At 37.5% G+C, this 20300-nt stretch overlaps 7 protein-coding genes across 7 annotated transcripts; 2 read left to right on the top strand and 5 right to left on the bottom strand.

Moving 5' to 3' along the window:
- Nucleotides 1–5571: 5571 nt before the first annotated feature.
- On the top strand, nt 5572–6530 carry FPOAC1_001932 (uncharacterized protein; the record flags this gene model as incomplete). Its single annotated transcript, XM_044846520.1, has 3 exons — nt 5572–5638; nt 5696–6121; nt 6172–6530. The coding sequence occupies 3 exons, from the start codon at nt 5572–5574 to the stop codon at nt 6528–6530; spliced, it is 852 nt and encodes a 283-aa protein (XP_044712436.1).
- A 2175-nt stretch (nt 6531–8705) lies between these two features.
- On the top strand, nt 8706–9099 carry FPOAC1_001931 (uncharacterized protein; the record flags this gene model as incomplete). The annotated part of the gene is made up of 3 exons (XM_044846519.1): nt 8706–8868; nt 8914–8999; nt 9052–9099. 3 exons carry the CDS (start codon nt 8706–8708, stop codon nt 9097–9099), a joined length of 297 nt encoding a protein of 98 aa, XP_044712435.1.
- Nucleotides 9100–9639: 540 nt separating this feature from the next.
- FPOAC1_001930 (uncharacterized protein) lies at nt 9640–10356 on the bottom strand (the record flags this gene model as incomplete). The annotated part of the gene is made up of 1 exon (XM_044846518.1): nt 9640–10356. The coding sequence occupies one exon, from the start codon at nt 10354–10356 to the stop codon at nt 9640–9642; it is 717 nt and encodes a 238-aa protein (XP_044712434.1).
- Nucleotides 10357–10625: 269 nt separating this feature from the next.
- FPOAC1_001929 (uncharacterized protein) lies at nt 10626–11882 on the bottom strand (the record flags this gene model as incomplete). The annotated part of the gene is made up of 2 exons (XM_044846517.1): nt 10626–11002; nt 11057–11882. The coding sequence occupies 2 exons, from the start codon at nt 11880–11882 to the stop codon at nt 10626–10628; spliced, it is 1203 nt and encodes a 400-aa protein (XP_044712433.1).
- A 1420-nt stretch (nt 11883–13302) lies between these two features.
- On the bottom strand, nt 13303–14241 carry FPOAC1_001928 (uncharacterized protein; the record flags this gene model as incomplete). The annotated part of the gene is made up of 1 exon (XM_044846516.1): nt 13303–14241. One exon carries the CDS (start codon nt 14239–14241, stop codon nt 13303–13305), a length of 939 nt encoding a protein of 312 aa, XP_044712432.1.
- Nucleotides 14242–14766: 525 nt separating this feature from the next.
- FPOAC1_001927 (uncharacterized protein) lies at nt 14767–17667 on the bottom strand (the record flags this gene model as incomplete). Its single annotated transcript, XM_044846515.1, has 1 exon — nt 14767–17667. The coding sequence occupies one exon, from the start codon at nt 17665–17667 to the stop codon at nt 14767–14769; it is 2901 nt and encodes a 966-aa protein (XP_044712431.1).
- A 573-nt stretch (nt 17668–18240) lies between these two features.
- Nucleotides 18241–19851, bottom strand: FPOAC1_001926 (uncharacterized protein; the record flags this gene model as incomplete). The annotated part of the gene is made up of 2 exons (XM_044846514.1): nt 18241–18657; nt 18706–19851. 2 exons carry the CDS (start codon nt 19849–19851, stop codon nt 18241–18243), a joined length of 1563 nt encoding a protein of 520 aa, XP_044712430.1.
- Between the last annotated feature and the right edge of the window lie 449 nt (nt 19852–20300).

Below are 20300 nucleotides of genomic sequence, written 5' to 3'. Positions count from 1 at the left end.
CTTTATAAAAAGTAATAAAAAATAATTTATTTCTTTATTTATTTTTATATTTTATTAAATAATAGATTTAAAATCTATTAATAATAATTCTATAATAGATTTATTAAATTTAAAAGTTAATTTTATTAATTAAGATAATATATTAATTATAAATAATTATAATAGTATTATTTAAATTAATTAATATTTAAATAATATTTTTCCTAAAGATTATATTATTTTAAAGAAAAATAGATTTATATATATTATAAATACCTTTTTAATATATTATTAATAGGTTATAATTTAATAAATTTATATTATTAATAAATTAATTAGTTTTTATTTTTTTAAATCCTTTATAATTTAAGTATTTAAAAATATAAAAAAATATAAATTAAGTTTATAAAGTAATTAATATAGCTTATATACTAAAGTAGCTTAAGATTTTAATTAATAGTATTATATACTTTATTTTATAAAAAGAATATAAAATATTAAAAAAAAGAAATTAATTAAATTTATAAATTAACTTAAATAATTTATAAATATATTATTAAGTTATTATAGCTATAGTATTATATTTAATATATTATTAATTCTTAATTAATTACTTTTATTTACTTAGGCAGTATTTCTATATATTATTTATAGTATAATTATATTAATATTAATACTTATAAAGGCCTTAATCTTATACTTAGTAATTATATTTATAAGGCTATTATAAACTATTATTAAAACTTTTAAGCTTTTATTAATTACTAAGAATCTTAAAAAATATTAAAAAAGAATACTATTAAATAAGTTATTTTAAATATATTTATAATATATTATTAATAAAATATAATTAGATTTCTAGTATTATATATAATTATTAAGAAAAACTTACTTATAAAAATATAATTTCTTATTAATTAAATATATATTAATTAATTTTCTATTAATTAATTAAATAAGTAAGTAATTTATAATATCTTTATAATACCTTATTAATATATTATAGTCCTTAGATAGGTTTTAATAATATTTTATTCTTTATATTTATTTAAGGCTAGGCAATAGGCATTAGGCCTTTATTATACTTTTATAATATTATAAATTTTATATTCTTATTAAAGGAAAAATTAAAAGCATTTTAAATACTTAATCTATAAGCCTAGGCTATATCTTTATTTTAATAATAATAAAAGCTTAAAAATATTATAATAATACCTTTATAATAAATTTAAAATAATTTATTAATACTTTATAAATTATATTTATATTCTTAATAATCTTCTCTTAATAAAATAATAAGCTTACTTAATAAAATTCTAGTCTTATATACTTTAAAATAAAAAAAGACCTTATTTTATTATTATCTCTTATAGCTATTATAATTACCTTTCTTTACTTCCTATAACCTTACTAAAGAATATTTATAATAAACTTAATAATATTTTAAATTAATTAAGGCTTAAATTAAAAATATTATATATATATTTTAAATACCTTTTTAATACTTTTTTATTAATATCTTAATAGGTTATTAGCTTAAATTTAATTTAATAATTAAATTTAAAAAGAGATATAATATAGCTACCTTAGTATTAATATATCTATCTCTTATTAATTAAAGTATTTTATATAGTATTCTTTAATAGTATATATTAATTTATTATTTAAAAGGGTAATTATAACTTAGGCTTTATTTAAAATATATTTAAAACTATATTAATAACTCTAGGGCTATAAGTACTTTTAAAGGTATTAAAAATCTATTTCTAATAACTTTATATAATATATTTATATTTATTATAATAATAAAGAGAATTACCTTATTATTTACTTTTATTATTAATAAGTTAAAATCTTTTATAATTTCCCTTTTTAGACTTTTTAAATTAATATAAATTTTAAGTATATTATTAATATAAAGGATAAAGAGGTTATTTAAGGTTATTAAAGTTTTAAGGCTAATATAAGTAAGTAAAACTTCTTAATAAATTTAAAAGTAATTTTTAATATATTATTAAGCTATTTTATTTATTTAGGTTATTATAAATTACTAAATAGCCTTTATCTATAAGATAATATATTAAATAATCTTTAAGTATTTTAAAGAGACTTTTAATATTAATATTAAATAGTAATATATTTATAATAAAGGCCTCTTTAATATTATTATTAATTAAGACTAAAGAGCTATAATTAATATATATTTATAATATATTCTATATTACTTATTAATCTTTTATATAGGATTTAAGTATTATTTCTTTAAAAATATTAATCTTAAATACTATAATTAAGAATATTAAGTCCTTAAGAATATATAGCTATATTAAGTATATTTTAAGTAAATTATAAATAAGTTTATTATTATTAATTTTAAATACTTTTTTAATATATTAAATAGACTATATTTATTAAGAGGTTAATTAAATTATTAAAATATAAAGAAGCCTATAAAGTATTATATATTCTCTTTTTTCTATAGAAAGAGAGAGTATTTATAATAAGATTTATAATCTATTAATTAAAAATAAGGTCTTTTAATTAAATTATAAATATATTATTAAGGTATTTAAATTTAAATTAACTTTAAGTTATTTAAGAATAAGCTTAATATAAGAGGATATATATAATAGTATTAAAATTAAACCCTTTTTACTTAAATATAATAAAAACCTAGTAAAAGACCTTTTATTTTATAATTAATATAATTAAAAGGCTTTATAAGACTTTATATTAAGTAAATAGCTATTATACTATTTATATTAAGGTAATACTAAAGTAAATTATTTTAAATATATTCTAAAGCTATTATTAATATATTATAAGAATAAGAATATAAATCTTAAGCTTATAAACTACTTTTAAGTAGCTATAAGATATAGTATATTAATTACTTACTTTAATAATTTAATTATAAGTTACTATTAATAAGATAGTTAATATATATATAAATAAGGTCTTTAAAATTTATTATAAAGTTATTAATAAGTACTTAAAGAATAAAATATAATCTACTTAATAAAGGCCTTCCTTATAATCTTTTATTAAGATACCTTTATATATATTAATTTAAAAGGTATTATTAATATTTAATTAATAGGCTATCTTTATTATTTCTTTTAAATCTATAGCCTTTTTACTTTTTTCTTTATTATTTAATTTTAATCTTTTAATATAAAGTAACTTTATAATATTAAGTAATAACCCTTAGTATAAAACCCTTTATAATATATTTAAAATACCTTATTAATTTATTTAAATAAAGAAAAGGGAAATCTTTATAACTCTTAGTATTTAAATAACTTTAATATAATAAGCTATAAGTTTAAAAGGAAAAGCTTAATTTTAAAAAAGAGAAATTTAAATTTAAAATAAAAATTAAAAAGGCTAAATTTTAAATAAAAGGTATATTTTTAAATAAGTAATAAATTATAAATATATTTATAATATATTAATTTTACTTACTTTATATATAAAATTAAATTATTTAATATTATAATATATTTATTTATTTTTAAAAAAATAATTAATTAATATATTAAAGAATTTATATTTAATTAATATATTAATTTTAATTATTTTTTATTAATTAATTTATTTATAATTTATTTTTTTTACTTAAGTAGAAAAAGTAATTAAAAATTTTTAATTAATTATAAAAGTATTTTTTATTTATATTCCTATATAATAAAGTAAAGTATCTCCTTTTTTAAAAATTCCTTATAATGCCTTTTAAATAAATTATTAAGTTATTTAAAATTTATTCTTTAATTTCCTTAGTAGGTTCTTCTATAGCCTTTTTATCTAAAGTAGTAAAGGCTTTTTACTTTTCTTTATAAAGGTTAATAAGGAAAGCCTAGTAATTATAATACTTAGTAAGTAAAAAAAGAAAATAATTTATAATATATTAGAAAGTAATTCTAATATAATATATTATAAAGTAATTTAAAATACTTACTATTAAATCTCTTTTTTTAATAATTATTATAAATATTATTAAGCTTAAGATAGATATTCTTTTTTTATATTAGGTTTTTTAATCTAAAGATAATATATTAGTAAATAATTTAAAGGTAATATATTTAAAATAAATTAATTTATATCTCTTTTTACTTTATAGTAATAATTATAAGTATAAATAAGAATATTAAATTATATAGCTATATACTTAATAGAGATATTATTAAGGCTTTTAATATTATTTATATTATTTTATAATATATTAAAAATAAATTAAGATATAATATATTATAAATTTATTATAAATTACTTATATTAACTAGAATAAAGGCCTTAAAAAGAGTATTAAGTAAAATAAAATTAATTTTACCTTTAAATATAAGGATAAGAGTTATATAATAGTCTAAAGATAAGTAAGCCTAATATATTTAAAAGTTATTTAAAATTAATTTCTTACTTTTAATAGTAGAAATTTCCTATTAAGTAAAAGAATTAAAATAAAGCTTCTTTAAAATTACTTATTTATAAGTTTTAATATAATTATATAGATTTTAAATACTTAAAAAAAGATTATTTTATAATATATTAAAAAAGAATTTATTATAATATATTATAAATAGATTTAAAAAGAATTTATATACTTATATTATTATAAAGAGCCTTATTAAGGTAATTTAATTAAATAGAAATATAATAAAATTATTTACTTAAAAGTATAATAAATTCCTTTTTAGTCTATATAGAAATTAATATAATATATTTATAATAAATTTATAATATATTTAATTTATATTTTTCTAGAATACTTTTAAATTATTTTAATATTTAAGACTATTTATTATATTAGGCTAATTAATAATATACTTTAAGTATATAGCTTTAAATATAAATAAGGTTAAATTTTAATAAGGTATAATAGATTTTAAATAAATTATAAATAAATTTTAAATTAATTATTATAATTTAAAAATTAAAAAAAAAAAATAATAAAAAAAATTCTTAATATATTTAATATAAATATTAATATATTAAAAAGCTAAAAATAAAAAATAATAATAATAAAAATAAAATATATTATTATAAAGAAAAAAAAAAAAAAAAGAATTTTAATTAAATATTATTCTAAAAGTAATAAGCTAGGCTATATTTTATAATTAAGTAAAATTAGGCTAATTAGATTATAAAACCTAACCCTAGGGCACTGCCTAGGTTAACTAAAATCTAACCTATAATTTATATACTAAATAGAGCATAGCCTGGGTAAAAGCCAGGGTCACAGCCTAGGCGAGCTACATCTACCTTGTTCATCAACTATGGAGATTCAAGGTCTAGAATCTCGCCAACTGGTATTCGTTGTCAAAGATAGTACATACACAAGCACGGTTCAGTAGTCGAGCCGAACAAATAGACGTGAATGAATGGTCGTATGATGATGATGTTGCGGGCGTAGAGACAAATAGTTCCGTTCCCACTCAGAACGCTAGTGTTCTTTTGCTTGACTACTGACTTGTTCGATGTAAATACGACGCAACCTATTTCAGCTCTTCCCCCCCTTGCTACTTTTGCCAAGTTCTTTCTTTGCTTTTTCTGCTTTGTTAATCATCACTTCCTTTTCTCCGACGTTACATCATAATGGCTGAATTCGTGATCCAAGACGACAAGCTTTCTGCCCTGAGTGGCAAGGTTGTTATTGTCACTGGTACGAAACAAACACAATCTCCACTCGATGTAACCGAAAATACTGACTTTTCTACAGGTGGTTCTTCTGGAATCGGATTATCTACTGTGGATTTCCTTCTATCCCTGGGTGCTTCAGTCGTCAGCGGAGACGTCCAGCCTCCCCAGAAGCAACACGAGGGTCCTTTCACCTTTTTCAAGACTGACGTTTCAGTCTGGGCTGATCTCGTTGCTCTTTTCAAAAAAGCAAAGGAAGTCTATGGTCGTATCGATCATGTCTTTGCCAATGCTGGTCTCGGGCCTCGTGCGGATTACCTGTCCACACAGGTTGACGATAATGGCGACCTTATCGAGCCCACACATGCGCTCATGGACGTCAGCTTGAAGGGTGTTGTCAACACATGTACTCTTGCTATTTACCATCTGAGGCAACAAGCTGAGGGTGGAAGCATTGTCATCAGCGGTTCTACCACTGGTCTGCAGCGTGTGCGTGCTGTTGATTACTGTAAGTTTCAATATTCCACTCGCATCGGAACTCGATACTGATTACTTTAGCAACTGCCAAGCATGGAGTCCTAGGCTTCGGTAGAGGTCTTGTTCCTCTTCTCGGTGCTGCTCAACTTCCTATCCGCGTCAACACTCTGGCGCCCAGTTGGACGGAAAGCAGTGTCCTGCCTGAGCTCAAGACACTACTTGGTGCCATCAACGTTGAGTTACAGCCTGCTTCTGTTGTTTCTCGATGCGCCGCTTTCTTGATGGCTGATGACTCCAAGAATGGACAGCTTGTGCACATTGAGCGTGGCAAGTATGCCGAGATTGACGAGGCTGTCTTACTGCCTGCTTTCGGAAAGATCAAGAGCGATGATTACCCTTGGGAAGATGATGTTTTGAGGCGTTTGGGAGAACTTGCATAGTCATCTCATGAGGCTGGGTGACTATATGCTCACATGGAATTATGAATACAAATTTACGCGTTTACCTAAGTAGCATTGCAACGCAAGAGATAACATGCTTTGACAAACAACTATCATTCTATGAATAACCGTGCTTTTATGTTATGCAAAGACAAAGCTTGGCCCCGTCCACAGTCATCTGTAATCTTATTGGTGAATATGTGATTGTGCACCTTGTAGTTTGGGTATCGAGCGTTGATGAATGATACCACAGAGCAGTAGTAATCTGAGTTCGTAATTCTCAAATAGTAAAGCCCCTTTTATATAACGTAATGCTCAGAAGAAAAACAATTGAAGACTGGAAAAAATCATATAGAAAGTATCACAAGGCTGTTTCTCCAGGTATTGAGAAGTGGAATATACAAATAACCTGCCGGTGTCCAATTGTATAAAAAGTCACATTGACTATTCAAGTTTATTAAATAACCATAGAGCTATTTAGTTCCCTTCTTCCCTCTTTGTTTTTCTTATAACCGACAACTAGACAACTGTAAGACAGATGCCTCGTCTTCGTTAATAAATAAGCAAGTCTCTGGATTTGACAAAAAAATATTATTGTGTTGATTTTTAATGTATACTTCGGGACTTACGCCTCGAAAAGCACCAAATAATAACCAAATAATAGACAAAAAAATATTTCTAGCTCAATCAACAAGGCTTCAAAATGCCATCGATGACACAAAGACTTTTGTGGCCCAAGTAGTTAATAAGTGCTGCAATATAGGTCCCCCAGTCACTGGTACGTCAGACCTTGATTCTTAATAACATCAAATGCCCAGATGAAAATCATATGTAATATACCTTGACGATCTATAGATTTCTGCTGATATTGTTTTCTTTCCCAATACGAGGCACCGAGTGGTTTGAATAAGTCAACAGATCGAGATTCAATGGGCGGTCAATATCCTCAGGTTATCTACTGAACTGATTGCCAGCTTGGCACTTCTCATCGGCCACACCGCTTTGTTGCTTGGGACCGGGTACAAGATAGAAGATGAAGTAATTTCAAGGAAATACTTGTTACTGGAATACAACTGACTGAGAATCCATGCGCATTGATTAATTCAGACCTGAACAGGCGACGCCCAGATAAATAACGGTCAACGTTTGCGATCCCAACTTTGAAACACCAAAGTCTGGGCATCACGATCGCAAGCTTTATCAATAATCAGGTATTCCCAGCTATATATGATAGTTTGAAGTACAATTCTATCATGGAAGCCTCGCAAGAGTATCCATAAGGGGATTTTCTTGATTCTGGGGCATTGGATCCATGATCGGCGATAAGCGACCACCCGAAAACCATGATATAGACTCAAGTTACCGTGTAAGGAAGGATTAATCCGCAGTATAAGAAAGCCACTTACATCTTATCTCAACAAAGGAAATGGTATCCGGGGTTGAAACAAGTATCTGCAGGTACGATATGATGTATGTATAGGCTCAGGCGTGCCGAGACACGCATAGACAGGAACAAATCGGAAATCTAGGAGGATGATATGACATGACGATCAAAGCATCCACGATTAAATGAAAGCGAGTACAGAGCACCTTTTCAGCGAATCAGCCAACTCACTGTGACATTCCGTAGAGCAATGACATCGGCCGAGCAGTAGCATTTCTAAATTAGTTCTTAACAAGTCCACTATAATCAGACGAAAGCTCGACAAATCATAACTTGTTGTGGCGATTTCGGCAGTCTGGCATCCCTTTCAGCGATACCTCCGACGTCCCAACTAATTGAAAAGGTCAATTAGCTTGAATCATCCAAACGCGTTGATGCGTTGCTATCCCCTGTTGAGCTGGCGTACCTCTCCGCTGCGACGCTACAACAGGTTTCTAGGCTCCATTTAAGTTGCGATATAGACCAGGATGTCGAGTTTCAAAACGTCAACGGCTTTAACATGATTTCCATCATTGTTGAGTGGCAATAGGTCATTGATAGATGACGACAAGATTTTGCTTATACTCATGTTATTAAGAATCGACATGTATGGATGATGAGTTGTATAAATACAGAGGCGCCGTATCTGGAAATTACTTTTAAAATCTCCATCTTCATCCTCAAAGCCTATCCAATACAACAATCAACATCTTTACTCCTTTAATCAACTCAACTCACTCACTCTATTCACCATGAAGTTCTCACTCGCTGCTGTTACCCTCCTGGGCGCCGTCGTCTCTGCCCTCCCCGCCAACGAGAAGCGACAGGCTTACGTCCCTTGCACTGGCCTCTATGGCTCTTCTCAGTGCTGTGCTACCGATGTCTTGGGCGTTGCTAACCTCGACTGTGGAACTCGTAAGTAATCAAGCCTGCCGATCGGTACCAATCTAACATAAACAGCTCCCTCTGTTCCCGCCAACGCCACCGACTTCAGCGCCGTCTGTGCTGAGATCGGCCAGCGAGCTCGATGCTGTGTTCTCCCTATCGTGAGTTTGTCTCTTTCCTGTTACCATGGTCAATGGACTAACATCTCTTCAGCTTGACCAAGGAATCCTCTGCAACACCCCCGCTGGTGTCCAGGACTAAAGTGCCACAAATTGGTGGACTTTTATAATGCGGATACGATATTGATACGGATGGATGGGATATATATATTGGGCTTTGACTTTGTTATAATATTAGTTCTAACAAGTTACATATTTGAATCAACCTTTTAATCAGTCTGTGTCGTGTTATTCCCTATTTGTAATCTTGTGACGGTCGTTTCTGAAGACTTTCTATCTATAAACTTTTCATAATGTAGGTATATTGCCAGCATGTTCATGTCAAACTCGATGCGATGTGGCTAGTGGGTAGCAGAAAAAAATGACCTCCTAAGTCTTAGGTTACAAAGATAATAGTCCAAGAGCCATAGTCTAAAGAGCATAAAATGGCCTACTAATTTCGTCTCTTAGGCTTACAGTGGCCAATGTTTCTGATACCCTGAGGTGTGGGTTGCAATATTAACACTTCAGACCCCACGACGGAAACGTTCAGCCGGATACAACATCAAAAGCTTCGTAGTTTAGTTTGTTAGCACGTATCAAGTTGTACGCATATTGACTAATATTGTTTCAGTGATTACACCTAAAGTTTGGACTTATTGTTCTGACGTTCCCTATTCTCAACTTGAACAATTTCGAGATCGGCATCCTTGTCATCGCCAGGCCAACTCTTCACAAGGCCATCCATCTCCCCAAATACAGGGTCACACTTGGGCTTTCGAACCCTCCACGACTTGCCATAGTCGCCACCACTCTTGACGAAATCCCAATTTCCTCCATTGTAAGCTCCCATCATGGTATAACCCGACAACTCAATCTCTGCCAAGGCTTGTCGTGGATCATCAGCTTCTATGCCGTGCCCGACACCGGGTGACATGAGCTTGAACTCTGCTTCGGGTTTGGTGTTGTATGTTTTGTGCGCTACGCCTGCTGGGATGACAAAGACATCTCCTGCTTCAGCTTGAAGCTCAATACCGCCATTCTCCCAAGAAGAGCCGTAAGTGTTTTCCTGGAGATCGTCTGATGTATCACCGACTCCAAAGCGAATGGTTGCAGTTCCTGATAGGACTGCCATACACTCATGCGCCTCTGAGTGGAAGTGGGACAATTGGGTCTGGGGATATCGAAAGATCCATTCGACGTCCCATCCATTCTTGGTGAACATGTCCCAGACCTCGGCAGGGTCGCAATGCGTAGTACCTCGGCGTTTAGCTAGCACATTTTTATAGTGCAGAAGAGGTCGTGGTGAATTTGGAACGAGGTCTGTTGGGAGGAGATGGTATTGCTTGATATTAGGCATTATCAACACGGATAATTGTACAAATGGATTACGATGGATATGTGACTTATTCTGATAGTGAGTGGCCCCCGCAGTATCCGGCCTTGATATAAATATTTGATTCGGAACTGCATCCGAGTCGGATTTGGTAGCCGGGCGTGACGCTATCTCGGACGGAATATGACGGTACAATTCCGCCATCGAATACTGTCACGTTTTCATGTTTTCACATTTTCTTAATTAACAATTGAACGCTCAATTAATCGAATTACTCATCAAAAACTGATTATCTATTCCTCGCCACCCTTCAGACTGAAAGTGTATCTAGCCTGGAGAACATAAGGATCACCACCAGGCTCGAAGAATTGCTTCTCATCACGCATCCACTCAGGGTGGTTGATGCCATCAATGTAGTCCTGAACCTCAAGAACAACACATCCGTATTTGGGAATAGTTCGAGGGAAGTCCTTGTTGTCCTTGAGACCCTGAGTACGCTTCAGAGGGAAGTCACCCTTTTGTTGCGTGCAGCTGTAGAACTGGAAGGCATCTTGGTCCGAGTAGATGTCGACTTGGATGCCAGACCAAGAAGAGGCAAGGCTTGCGACAGGGCCCTCAGTGCGCCAGTCGTAGTTGCCAAGCTGACCACGGTTAACGGTGTAGCAGTTGTCTGAGATTGAACGTTAGTCAGGTAGTAGCAGAGACAGAAATAAATGTGACTTACCATATCCGGTACAGTTGAATCCACAGTTGTTCTTCAGCTCCTCGTTGTTCTCTTGATCGCCAATCATCTTTCTCTTGCTCCAGAAATCATTGGCAGACCCCTTCTTGTTGGCAATGATATCGCCGGTGGGAATAAGAATGTTGTCAACGTCCATGCGCTGGCCACTGTAGGGCATGTAGAGAGAGTGGTTAGAAACAGTGTTTGTCTCGTTGTTGGCGAAGCCATCGAGGTTCCAGTATGTGTGGGAGGTCAACATGATGGGAGTCTTCTTGGTGGTAGCCAATGCGACAATCTTGATATCCCAGTCCATGCCCTCGAGGGTGTATGTCACGTAAGACACAACCTCACCAGGGAAACCCTCCTTGCCATCGGGATCGACGATGGAGAAGGTGATGCTCGAGTCGGTGTAGGACACAACAGTGAAGTTGCGGTAGTCCCAACCATCAGGTCCGCCGTGGAGGGTGTCGGCGCCATCAGGAGACTCTTTGGTAGGGTTGTCGTTGGGCTTGACGTGGTAGTCCTTGCCGTCAATCTCAAAGGTGCTGTTTCGGATACGGTTGGCGTATCGTCCGGGGACACCGCCGAGATGAGGATGAGCCTCGTCGATGCTGTAGTGGGTGGCGTTGTCGAAGCCAGCAACAATGTCTCGGGAGACACCGTACTGATCATCGATCAAAAGGTTGGTGATGGAGGCGCCGTAGGGGATAAAGGCAGCCTTGATACCGTCTCCGGAGAGCCAGTATTTACCATCCTTATCAGGACCCTTGCCCTTGGTCGCAAAGACTGAAGGGAGGAGAGCGGCAACGAAAGCAGTCTTGAAGAACATGATTGCGGTGGTCGAGTGGAGACTGATCAGCAGAAGGTAGCAACGAGCAGCAGGTCATGGGAGCTTTATAGAGATTTGCGATGCGAACAATGCGGAGTCAATCAACAAGAGAAGACCCCTCTTGAAGGATGTCAAGTCCCGCAGATGCTCGCATGACGAAGAGTCAAGGTTGATGAGTGGTGCGGTTGTCTATGAACTACGAAAAAACTTGTCGTTGCAACTCCAGAAGTTCCTGGGGTAGCTTCGAAGCTAGACCCTTCCCCAGGTTTTCCATTGTGCGACAAGTCGCGATTGGTGCGCGTGGTTCGGGTATATTAGCGAATGCTTAGCGTCAGCATCCATTGTACAAGTTCGATTGTGATCATCGTGCGGGGGAAATCAGCCTGTTTGTAGAAGAGTCTAGTCTAGAGGGTGAATCCTTTGACCGAGTTATTGGCTGGGATGGTAAGCGATATGGTCTAGTTGAGGGTTACCACATCCCACCAATCAGTAGGAATACTAGCTGTAAATGGTCTACAAATGAAAGGAATTTAATCCGTGTATTAAATAAAGTAGTTGAGGAGATTCTACAGGCCAAGTTGATAGCAATTGACTCTTTTCTCGGTGCAATTCAGCCCTGTAAACAGAAGAGGAATCCAAAGAGGCTGGGCGAAACTTGTTTACCATGGGTCTGGATTTCTTGGTGCGGAGAAAGTCTTTACGTCACATCATACCCTGTACCCGAGCACGAGGTTGCACTGAGTGATACCACGTGCAATCATGGGTTGATGATCCTGGCCGAATACGGACAGACGTTGGGGAGGGTGATGAGAAGGTGAGAGACAAAGACAGTCTAAACTCAGGAACAGAGGATTTAGTAGACATCAAGAACGCGAGACACATATATAGTAAGTATCAATGATCGTCAAAGCTTGATTGTGTGAGATATGATTGGGTTCCGTTTTGTTGGAACGGCTTGCAGAAGATGACACCAGGCCTACTTTGAAACATGGACTGACACAGTGATGGTTGTACTCGATCGGATAGATTGCGATCGGGGCAGTTTGAGTCTACAAAGAATGCTATATCAGTGCGATTTCCTGTTCTGATTAACTAGTGAAGTTGAATCTTCTATCCTTCTTTCCATGACAGTCTTGGCGAGATATCACGACGCTGAACAAGAAGACATGAATGACTTCTTCATTAATTCCGAAGTGTACTCTACTCTAGAGATTCAGACGCTAAAGTCTATTTATTCCACCACTTAACGGTAAGCGCTAAGAAGATCCATCAATAAGAGATGTTGTGAGACACGCTAAAGCAAGCGAATTAGCCGAGTATTAACTATTTGGCGATGTCCATTCAGGAACAGGTATTCAAATAGAAAATCTTTGTTGTAAAATTGGTATCACTATCTACTCGTCTAAAATGTTCCCATAAATCACCATAAACAAACTGCCGCTGCAAGCATTGCAACTCCCAAAAGACTCCTTGAAGGCATTCTCAAAACACCTTCTGACATGCCCTCTTCAAAACCCTTCTCTTCACCGCCCAAGTATTCAGCACCGATTTTGGTCAGGCCTCCGTCACTATTAAAAAGTGAAACACTCTTTCCGGTCCATTCGTTGGCATCGTTTGTTCTAAATGCCCCAAACCACGCATACGCCTGGACATCATCTCTACTGTCCAAATTGGGCAGAGTCTCGTTCATCATGGCAAAGGTTGCTTCTTCATCTTCTTGCGGAAGAGCCATTTCGGTAATCCAGAATGGCGCATCGGGTGCAGTCTCGTTGTAGAACTCACGAAGACTGTTGAGCCAGTTGTCCAGGCCCACAGCGTCACCATACCAATGCACAGCGATGAAATCCGTAGGACAACCCTTGTCGTCGATATCGTAGCATGATTCGTTAAAATCGCGCAGCCACTCCAAACCCCGTGGCGAACCGGTAACACTGGGATGGCTTATCGACCATTCACGCTTTGCATCTCTCAATGGAACGATGTTTTCCATATAAGACTTTGCTGCATCTTTGGGTGAAATGGAACTTCCTCCAGTGTCGGTTTCACCGTCTGGTTCGTTAAAGGTGAGAAGGTGAGTTGACGAGTCGGGAAGACTGTTTAAACGCTTTGAGAGTTCTGAATCTGATGCATCGTCGAGGCCGTGGATTAAAGGAATGAATGGTAGAGAGCTTCCGATTTGTTGTGATGGCCAGAGTGACCATGTATAATACCATGCGATTTCCGAGTTATTTGAGGTGAGAAGGTTATTGTCTGACTCGTGATCATCTCCATGAAATGCTAGACCTCGTTTGGATGATAGATCTATCCCTTGGACTGCTCCAGAGAGATATAAAAATTGATAGAAAAGTGACTGACGCATTATATCTCAGACAAAAGGTAATGTAGTGAAACAATGTGTGTTACAGCAGTTGGTTAACAAGAGAAAGGCTGTGTATTAAATAAAGAGATAACCATATCAGCCTTGTAGTTTATGTTTCAAAAAGTCAGGGATTGCCTTGGAAACTTCATCTTGTCTTTGTATGTGTCGTTCATTTCTTGGAGTGGCCATTTCTTGACGCTGCTAATGATGTCATAGCCTTGCCAAGGGAGGATACAAAGACTTGGCAGCGTCAAAGATTAAACTTTTTAGAAATTACTCACCGCTCACTACTACGAAAGACAGATAAACATCAAGATAAAGATATAATGGCGACAATAATAGATATCTATATTCGGTATTACATCAGAAATACAACCTTCACCCTCTACTTGATCAATAACTTTACAAGACACTCCAACGAAATGAATATAAATTCCAACCCATCATGTCTAAAACGTCTCACTATTCACAAACGCCAAAATCCATAGTCATTCCACCTCTTGACATTGAAAGCTCTGCAAGCTATCATGGCGGGGCGCTACTCTCTGGTTCCTTCGCATCTTCCTTTGCATCTGCAGCCTCCATCTTGTCATAATCAGCTTGGGTCATATCGTTCCAATAAGTGAACTGCCATATTCGCCGTTGATCCGCCTCAAAAACGTCAGCCGCAATTTGAAGTACTTCCTTAGCGCCGGGGTCCATTGGCTCCCTTTTCTCTTGCTCTGGGGTCCGATACAAGTCAAGTGCATGTACGAACAAGGTCCCTCTCTCATATACGGCTTGCGCCCGCTTTCCCCTGTGATAGTTTGGATGATGTCTATCACGGTAGACTGAGTACATTGCGTTCTGAGCCTCCTTTAGCCTAGCTTCCATTTCACAAAAGGAGTTCACTATGGCGACTGTGACTGATGCATAGTTGATGCTGGAGAGAGGTCTCTTTGGCTTCAGTAAATTAAAGCCACATATATCGTCCAAGAAGTCCGAGTTGGCCCAAAAGAAGGCATCTCGACTACTGTCTTCTTTTATTGGCTCTGGCTTTGACCGAGGTGGATTCGAAGGTCCAGGTATCGGCGATGCATCATCACCCGTAGTTGTCTCTGTCGTGGATATCTCTCCGGCGGGCGCAACCTGGTCCACCGTCCCAGACTGCGCTCCATTCGTGTTTTCAGTCGGGCCAATAGCTGCCGTTGGTGTCTGTTCCAAGTCCTCTCTGTGTAGCATGGCCAGCAGAACCGACAAGTCTTTATCCGAAGACTGATCAAGAGTTACTTGATCAGGGTTCCAATTAGCTTTCCGGTATGCTGACAACGCTGACTGCCTGTTGAAGTTATAGCAAGTGGTTATGTCAAAGGACTTGTGTATATTTTCTTTGTTGGATACAGCCAAATCTCGTTTCATATGCATCAACGTTTTCAACGCCGTGGCACTGTTTGCTTTATCGTCCTCCTCCAAGCTTCGAAACACGCCCGTCTTGAAGAGAATTGCAAGAGTTTCCCATAACGGGATAGGCTCCCTGAAATATCCGCGTTGCTTGAGGAAGTTATACATGTGAATTATAAGCACCGGCTCGCGCATCACTTGCCATAGCCACATCATTTGTTTATATGATATTGACAAGGCCTCTTCAAGACCCGCACCGCAAAGATAGGGTGAATATGTGTGCAGCCCATTTGCATTGGCTGGACCGAATCGAGATGGTGCTATACCGTCCCAATTTTTTCGAGCTTCAGCTTGAGGGTTGGCATACACGTGCTGGCCAAGATAGTCGTGGAATTCTTGTCCAGATAGGTTGATGGAGTCAAGAAGGTTTTGAAAATGCGAGAAATCCTCGCACGATATCTCCAGGTCCAGATTCATTTTGAAAATGGAGCCACGATAGCCACGAGTTATGAATTTTTCATGGCGGTCAAGGAACACATCGATATCACGCGTCGCCTGGAGGTCTGCTGGCTCTGCCACGTCGTGCACCGTCTCTTCCATAGGTATGTACCATCCTCTGGAAACGGTAAAAGAGTCCACGATACACTGGAGTTGAAAAACGTGATGTAGCTGGATCAACGTTTCGACCTGGAAGTTTCTTTCCTGCATAGCCATGCGTGTGATTTCAACCGCAAATTCATTGAGACCAAATATGGTTCGTTCGTGGTCACCGGTCCAGTCAACGTATTGCAGACTCTTCGGATCTGCAGAGTCTCTGTTTTTCTTCAGCTGTATGGCTGAAGAAACATTGACGAGATCGTACAGCCATTTGATGATATAAATCCGTCGCCAGGTCATTCGGTCGTCGTGACTCAAGTTCGCCAATATCACTGTTGGATCCCAAGTAGCAAGCGTTCTTTTCAGCTTGGTCGTTGGCTTTCCAGTCCTGTTGATCCTGAAATCGTCGAGAAAGCCTTTAAGCGCCAGGTAGGTATTGTAAAGGAACTGCTCCTTGACATCTGAAATTGTTCTGGTTCTTACAACACCACCCACTGCATCAGAAATCTCTACTTGAAACGTTCCTTGGGCGTTATCGATATCCCCACGAGCAAGTGCGTTCACGATAGTCAGATAAGAGTCATTCCCGGTAAAATCGGCGAAGATGGCGGCATTGGTTCTCTGGACCATTGAAACAGCTACTTTGGATGAAGCAGCTGCCACGGCCGTATTGAGGTTTTGGTAAGCGACTTGGTGCCATAGGGACTGGACGCAATGTCGAAGCTCGATCCATTGCTGCGCTGCTGAATGTACAGCAATCACATAGTTGATAGTCATGGCATCTTGGCCGTCGATGTTGCGCAAGCTCTCCATGGAAATTTCTTGGTAGACTTCTTCCCTTGCTGGCTGTTTTCCTTTGCCCTTGTTGACCTTTCCTCTCTTCTTGCCTTTACCCTTTCCAGATCTTCGTTGCTGTCTGGGCCTGGAACTTGACGCTTGCTCTTCTTCCTCGCTAGATGCTTCGGCATCTTGGACAATTAGGGCTCTGAATCTGCTAGACAGCTCTTCTTGGACTCGTTCGATAGAAGGCTCGGTGCTATCTCGTATGTTGTCGCGCACCCAACCGTCACCGCCGAGGATGTGGCGACATTGGGTTAAAACATTGGTAAAGTGTTGATGACCAGCATCGCTAGCTGCTTGATTGGGGTCGGCGGTGGCCCCTACTTGTGCTGTGTAGGATGCGGTAGCAACGCTTCTCTTGTGGATGGCCGACGCTAGAGCGCTGAAGACGTGATAAGGGACTGGTTGATTTTGGCCGACTATATACTCAGCCAGAGGGACGAGATCGTTGACTTTAGGTGGGTGCTTGAAGTCGAACTGTGGTCTTTGTGGTGTCAGGCCCAGGTTTCTTTGATTGGACACGAAGAGGGCGATATATTCGTTCGCCAACCAGTGGATGAAGTCCTGGGTATCCTTCTTGTACTTCTCATAGAGGGAAGGCGAGATCATCTTCACAGCCTGTTTATATATACATATATATACATATATATATATACAAGAGAAGAAAAGCTGAAAACAAAAATATCCCAAAAAACTGATGCACAGGGAACGAAGGTGGTTGATAATGGACAACAAGAGTTGGCGACAGCCGACAACCAACTTAAAATATTTCGCGGTGATCCATAGCGGGACTGGGGACAAACGAAGTTAGCGCCGCCCAATATCTAGACATGAGCGTGCTCAGTATATGGGGCTGTTGACGTCTGGTCATAACAAAGAATTGTATTGTCCCATCACGCATTATCGTGACCGAGTCGAAAATAGATCCATTGAACTAGAAATGACGGGACTAGGTGACAAAGACATGGACATTTGACCAGTCGAGGCTGGCCATGTGGATAACTAGGTCGACGAGTTGCAATGTGGAACAAAGAACTTGCAAGGCTTGTCTAGACGCCACCTTGTTTTATTGACACGACAATAGATCATGGTCAATAGCCACCACTCACGCAGTGGCCAACTACAGCAAGCTTGGTCTTGGGTTGATATTTCGTGGGTTGCTATTGTCTCTTTGTCCTCCACTCAAGAGTTGGTAGGCATACTTGTCAACTTCTCACCAGTACTAGCATCATCCGCCCTCCAGAGTGAAGTTACAGTCTTCCACTGGGTGTAGAATCTCAGTCCGTCTTTTCCGTAAAAGTTGGCCAAACCAGTACCAGCTACACTTCTCTTGTTACCCGTAAAGGAAAACATGGGAAGAGGAACCGGAATCGGCACATTGATGCCAACCTGTCCAGCGTCGATCTCCTGCTGGAACAAAGAAGCCTTGGCGCCGTTGTTGGTAAAGATGACCGCACCGTTGCCCCAAGCGTTGGAGTTGATGATGTCGATTCCTGATTGGAGAGTATCGGCTTCCATGCACAGGAGTACGGGACCAAAGATCTCTTCGCGGTAGCATTCCATCTCTGGTGTGACACCTGCGATAACTGTTGGACCGACCTACGATAGTTAGCCTCTTTGTCTCACTCTAATGATTGTTTCACTTACCCAGTTACCATCGGGGAAACCCTCGGGCTTCCAGCCTCTGCCATCGAGGAGGATCTTGGCACCCTCTTTCTCAGCACTGGTGATAAGAGCCTCACAGCGGTCACGAGCCTGTGGTGTAATAAGTGGCCCAAAGTCAGACTTGGAGTCGAATCCACTTCCGGCGACATGGTTCTTTGCCTTTTTCACAAGATCATCCAGCCATTGTTTCGCGTGGCCCAGGGTGATCAAAACACTCAAAGCCATGCATCTTTGTCCAGCAGCACCAAAGGCAGCGCCAGCAATCGAGTCGAGAGCGTGGTCTTTGTTTGCATCCGAGCTCAGAAGTGCATGGTTCTTTGCGCCGAGGTTAGCTTGGACACGCTTTCCGTTAGCTGAACCGCGTTGATAGATGTATTCTCCTGCTTTGTTCGATCCAACGAAGGAAATAGCCTGAATTTCTGGTTCGTCGAGGAGGAAGTTGACCGTATCCTTTGATCCGTGCACAACGTTAACAACGCCTGGTGGGAAACCAGCCTCCCTGCAGAGCTCGGCAATCATCATGGCTGCTCCAGGGTCACGCTCTGAAGGCTTTACAATCATACAGTTTCCAGTTACTGTTGCCAAAGGGAGAGACCACAAAGGAATCATAGCAGGGAAGTTGAATGGACAGATGGCGGCAGTGATACCGAGAGGCTGTCGGTAAGACCTTGTTTCCATATCCTTTGCAACCTCAAGAACCTCTCCAGTAAGCTGAGTGGTAATTCCACACGCCGTCTCACAAACTTGCAATCCACGGAGAACGTCACCCTTTGCATCCGCGAACGTCTTTCCCTGTTCTGTGACAATGCTTGTGGCCAGGTTATCCATGTGCTCACGGATCAGATGCGTCAGCTTAAACATGATCTGCTGACGCTTGATAATGCTCGTCCTCTTCCACGCAGGGAATGCAGCTTTTGCTGAACGAACAGCTTCTTCGAGTTCATCTTTTGTGCTTTCTGGGACACGAGTAATGATGTTGTTTGTTGCTGGATCATGAACATCGATCCATTGTGTTGTCTTTGAGGAGACGAGCTTGTTGTCGATGAAATTCTGGGTATCTTTTGGAGAGGACAACTTCTCGTGGTTGCCCGGGTAGATGACAGATTGGTAGATTGAAGTTGAAGGCATTTTTGAAGATAATTGAATGATGTTTGATGAGAAAAGGAACAAAATTGAAATGGTTGATATAGGAGAGGCGGAAGGTTCCTGAATACGTGTAAGATAGTCGGCCGGCTCCGGAGACAGACCGACAGTTCCGTTTATTTACCCCGCACTCTCCTGAGTCTTGTCTAGAGAGTCTTTGGTCTTGTGACGATTTATCTGGTACCAAGTTAAGCGGGGCCAATATCCGCTATCAGTTGTCTCTGAGTGTCATTGAACGGGGGAGACCTATCAAAAGTCATGATTGAAGACATTGTCGTGTTTGTGCAACCGTTGTTTACCATGATACGTGGCAGATTACTGTTGTCGAGTCTTCTGCGGGTTCCGGTTGGCTTTGGGAGCCCAGTAGATCTCACTGTAAAAGACGACCAGCGCTAGTTCGACACTGAGCTCAATGGTGGAGTAGTTTCCTCTGG

The sequence above is a fragment of the Fusarium poae genome, chromosome 1 (assembly GCF_019609905.1).
Source record: "Fusarium poae strain DAOMC 252244 chromosome 1, whole genome shotgun sequence".
NCBI lineage: Eukaryota > Fungi > Ascomycota > Sordariomycetes > Hypocreales > Nectriaceae > Fusarium > Fusarium poae.
This window is presented reverse-complemented; position numbering and strand designations above follow the sequence as displayed.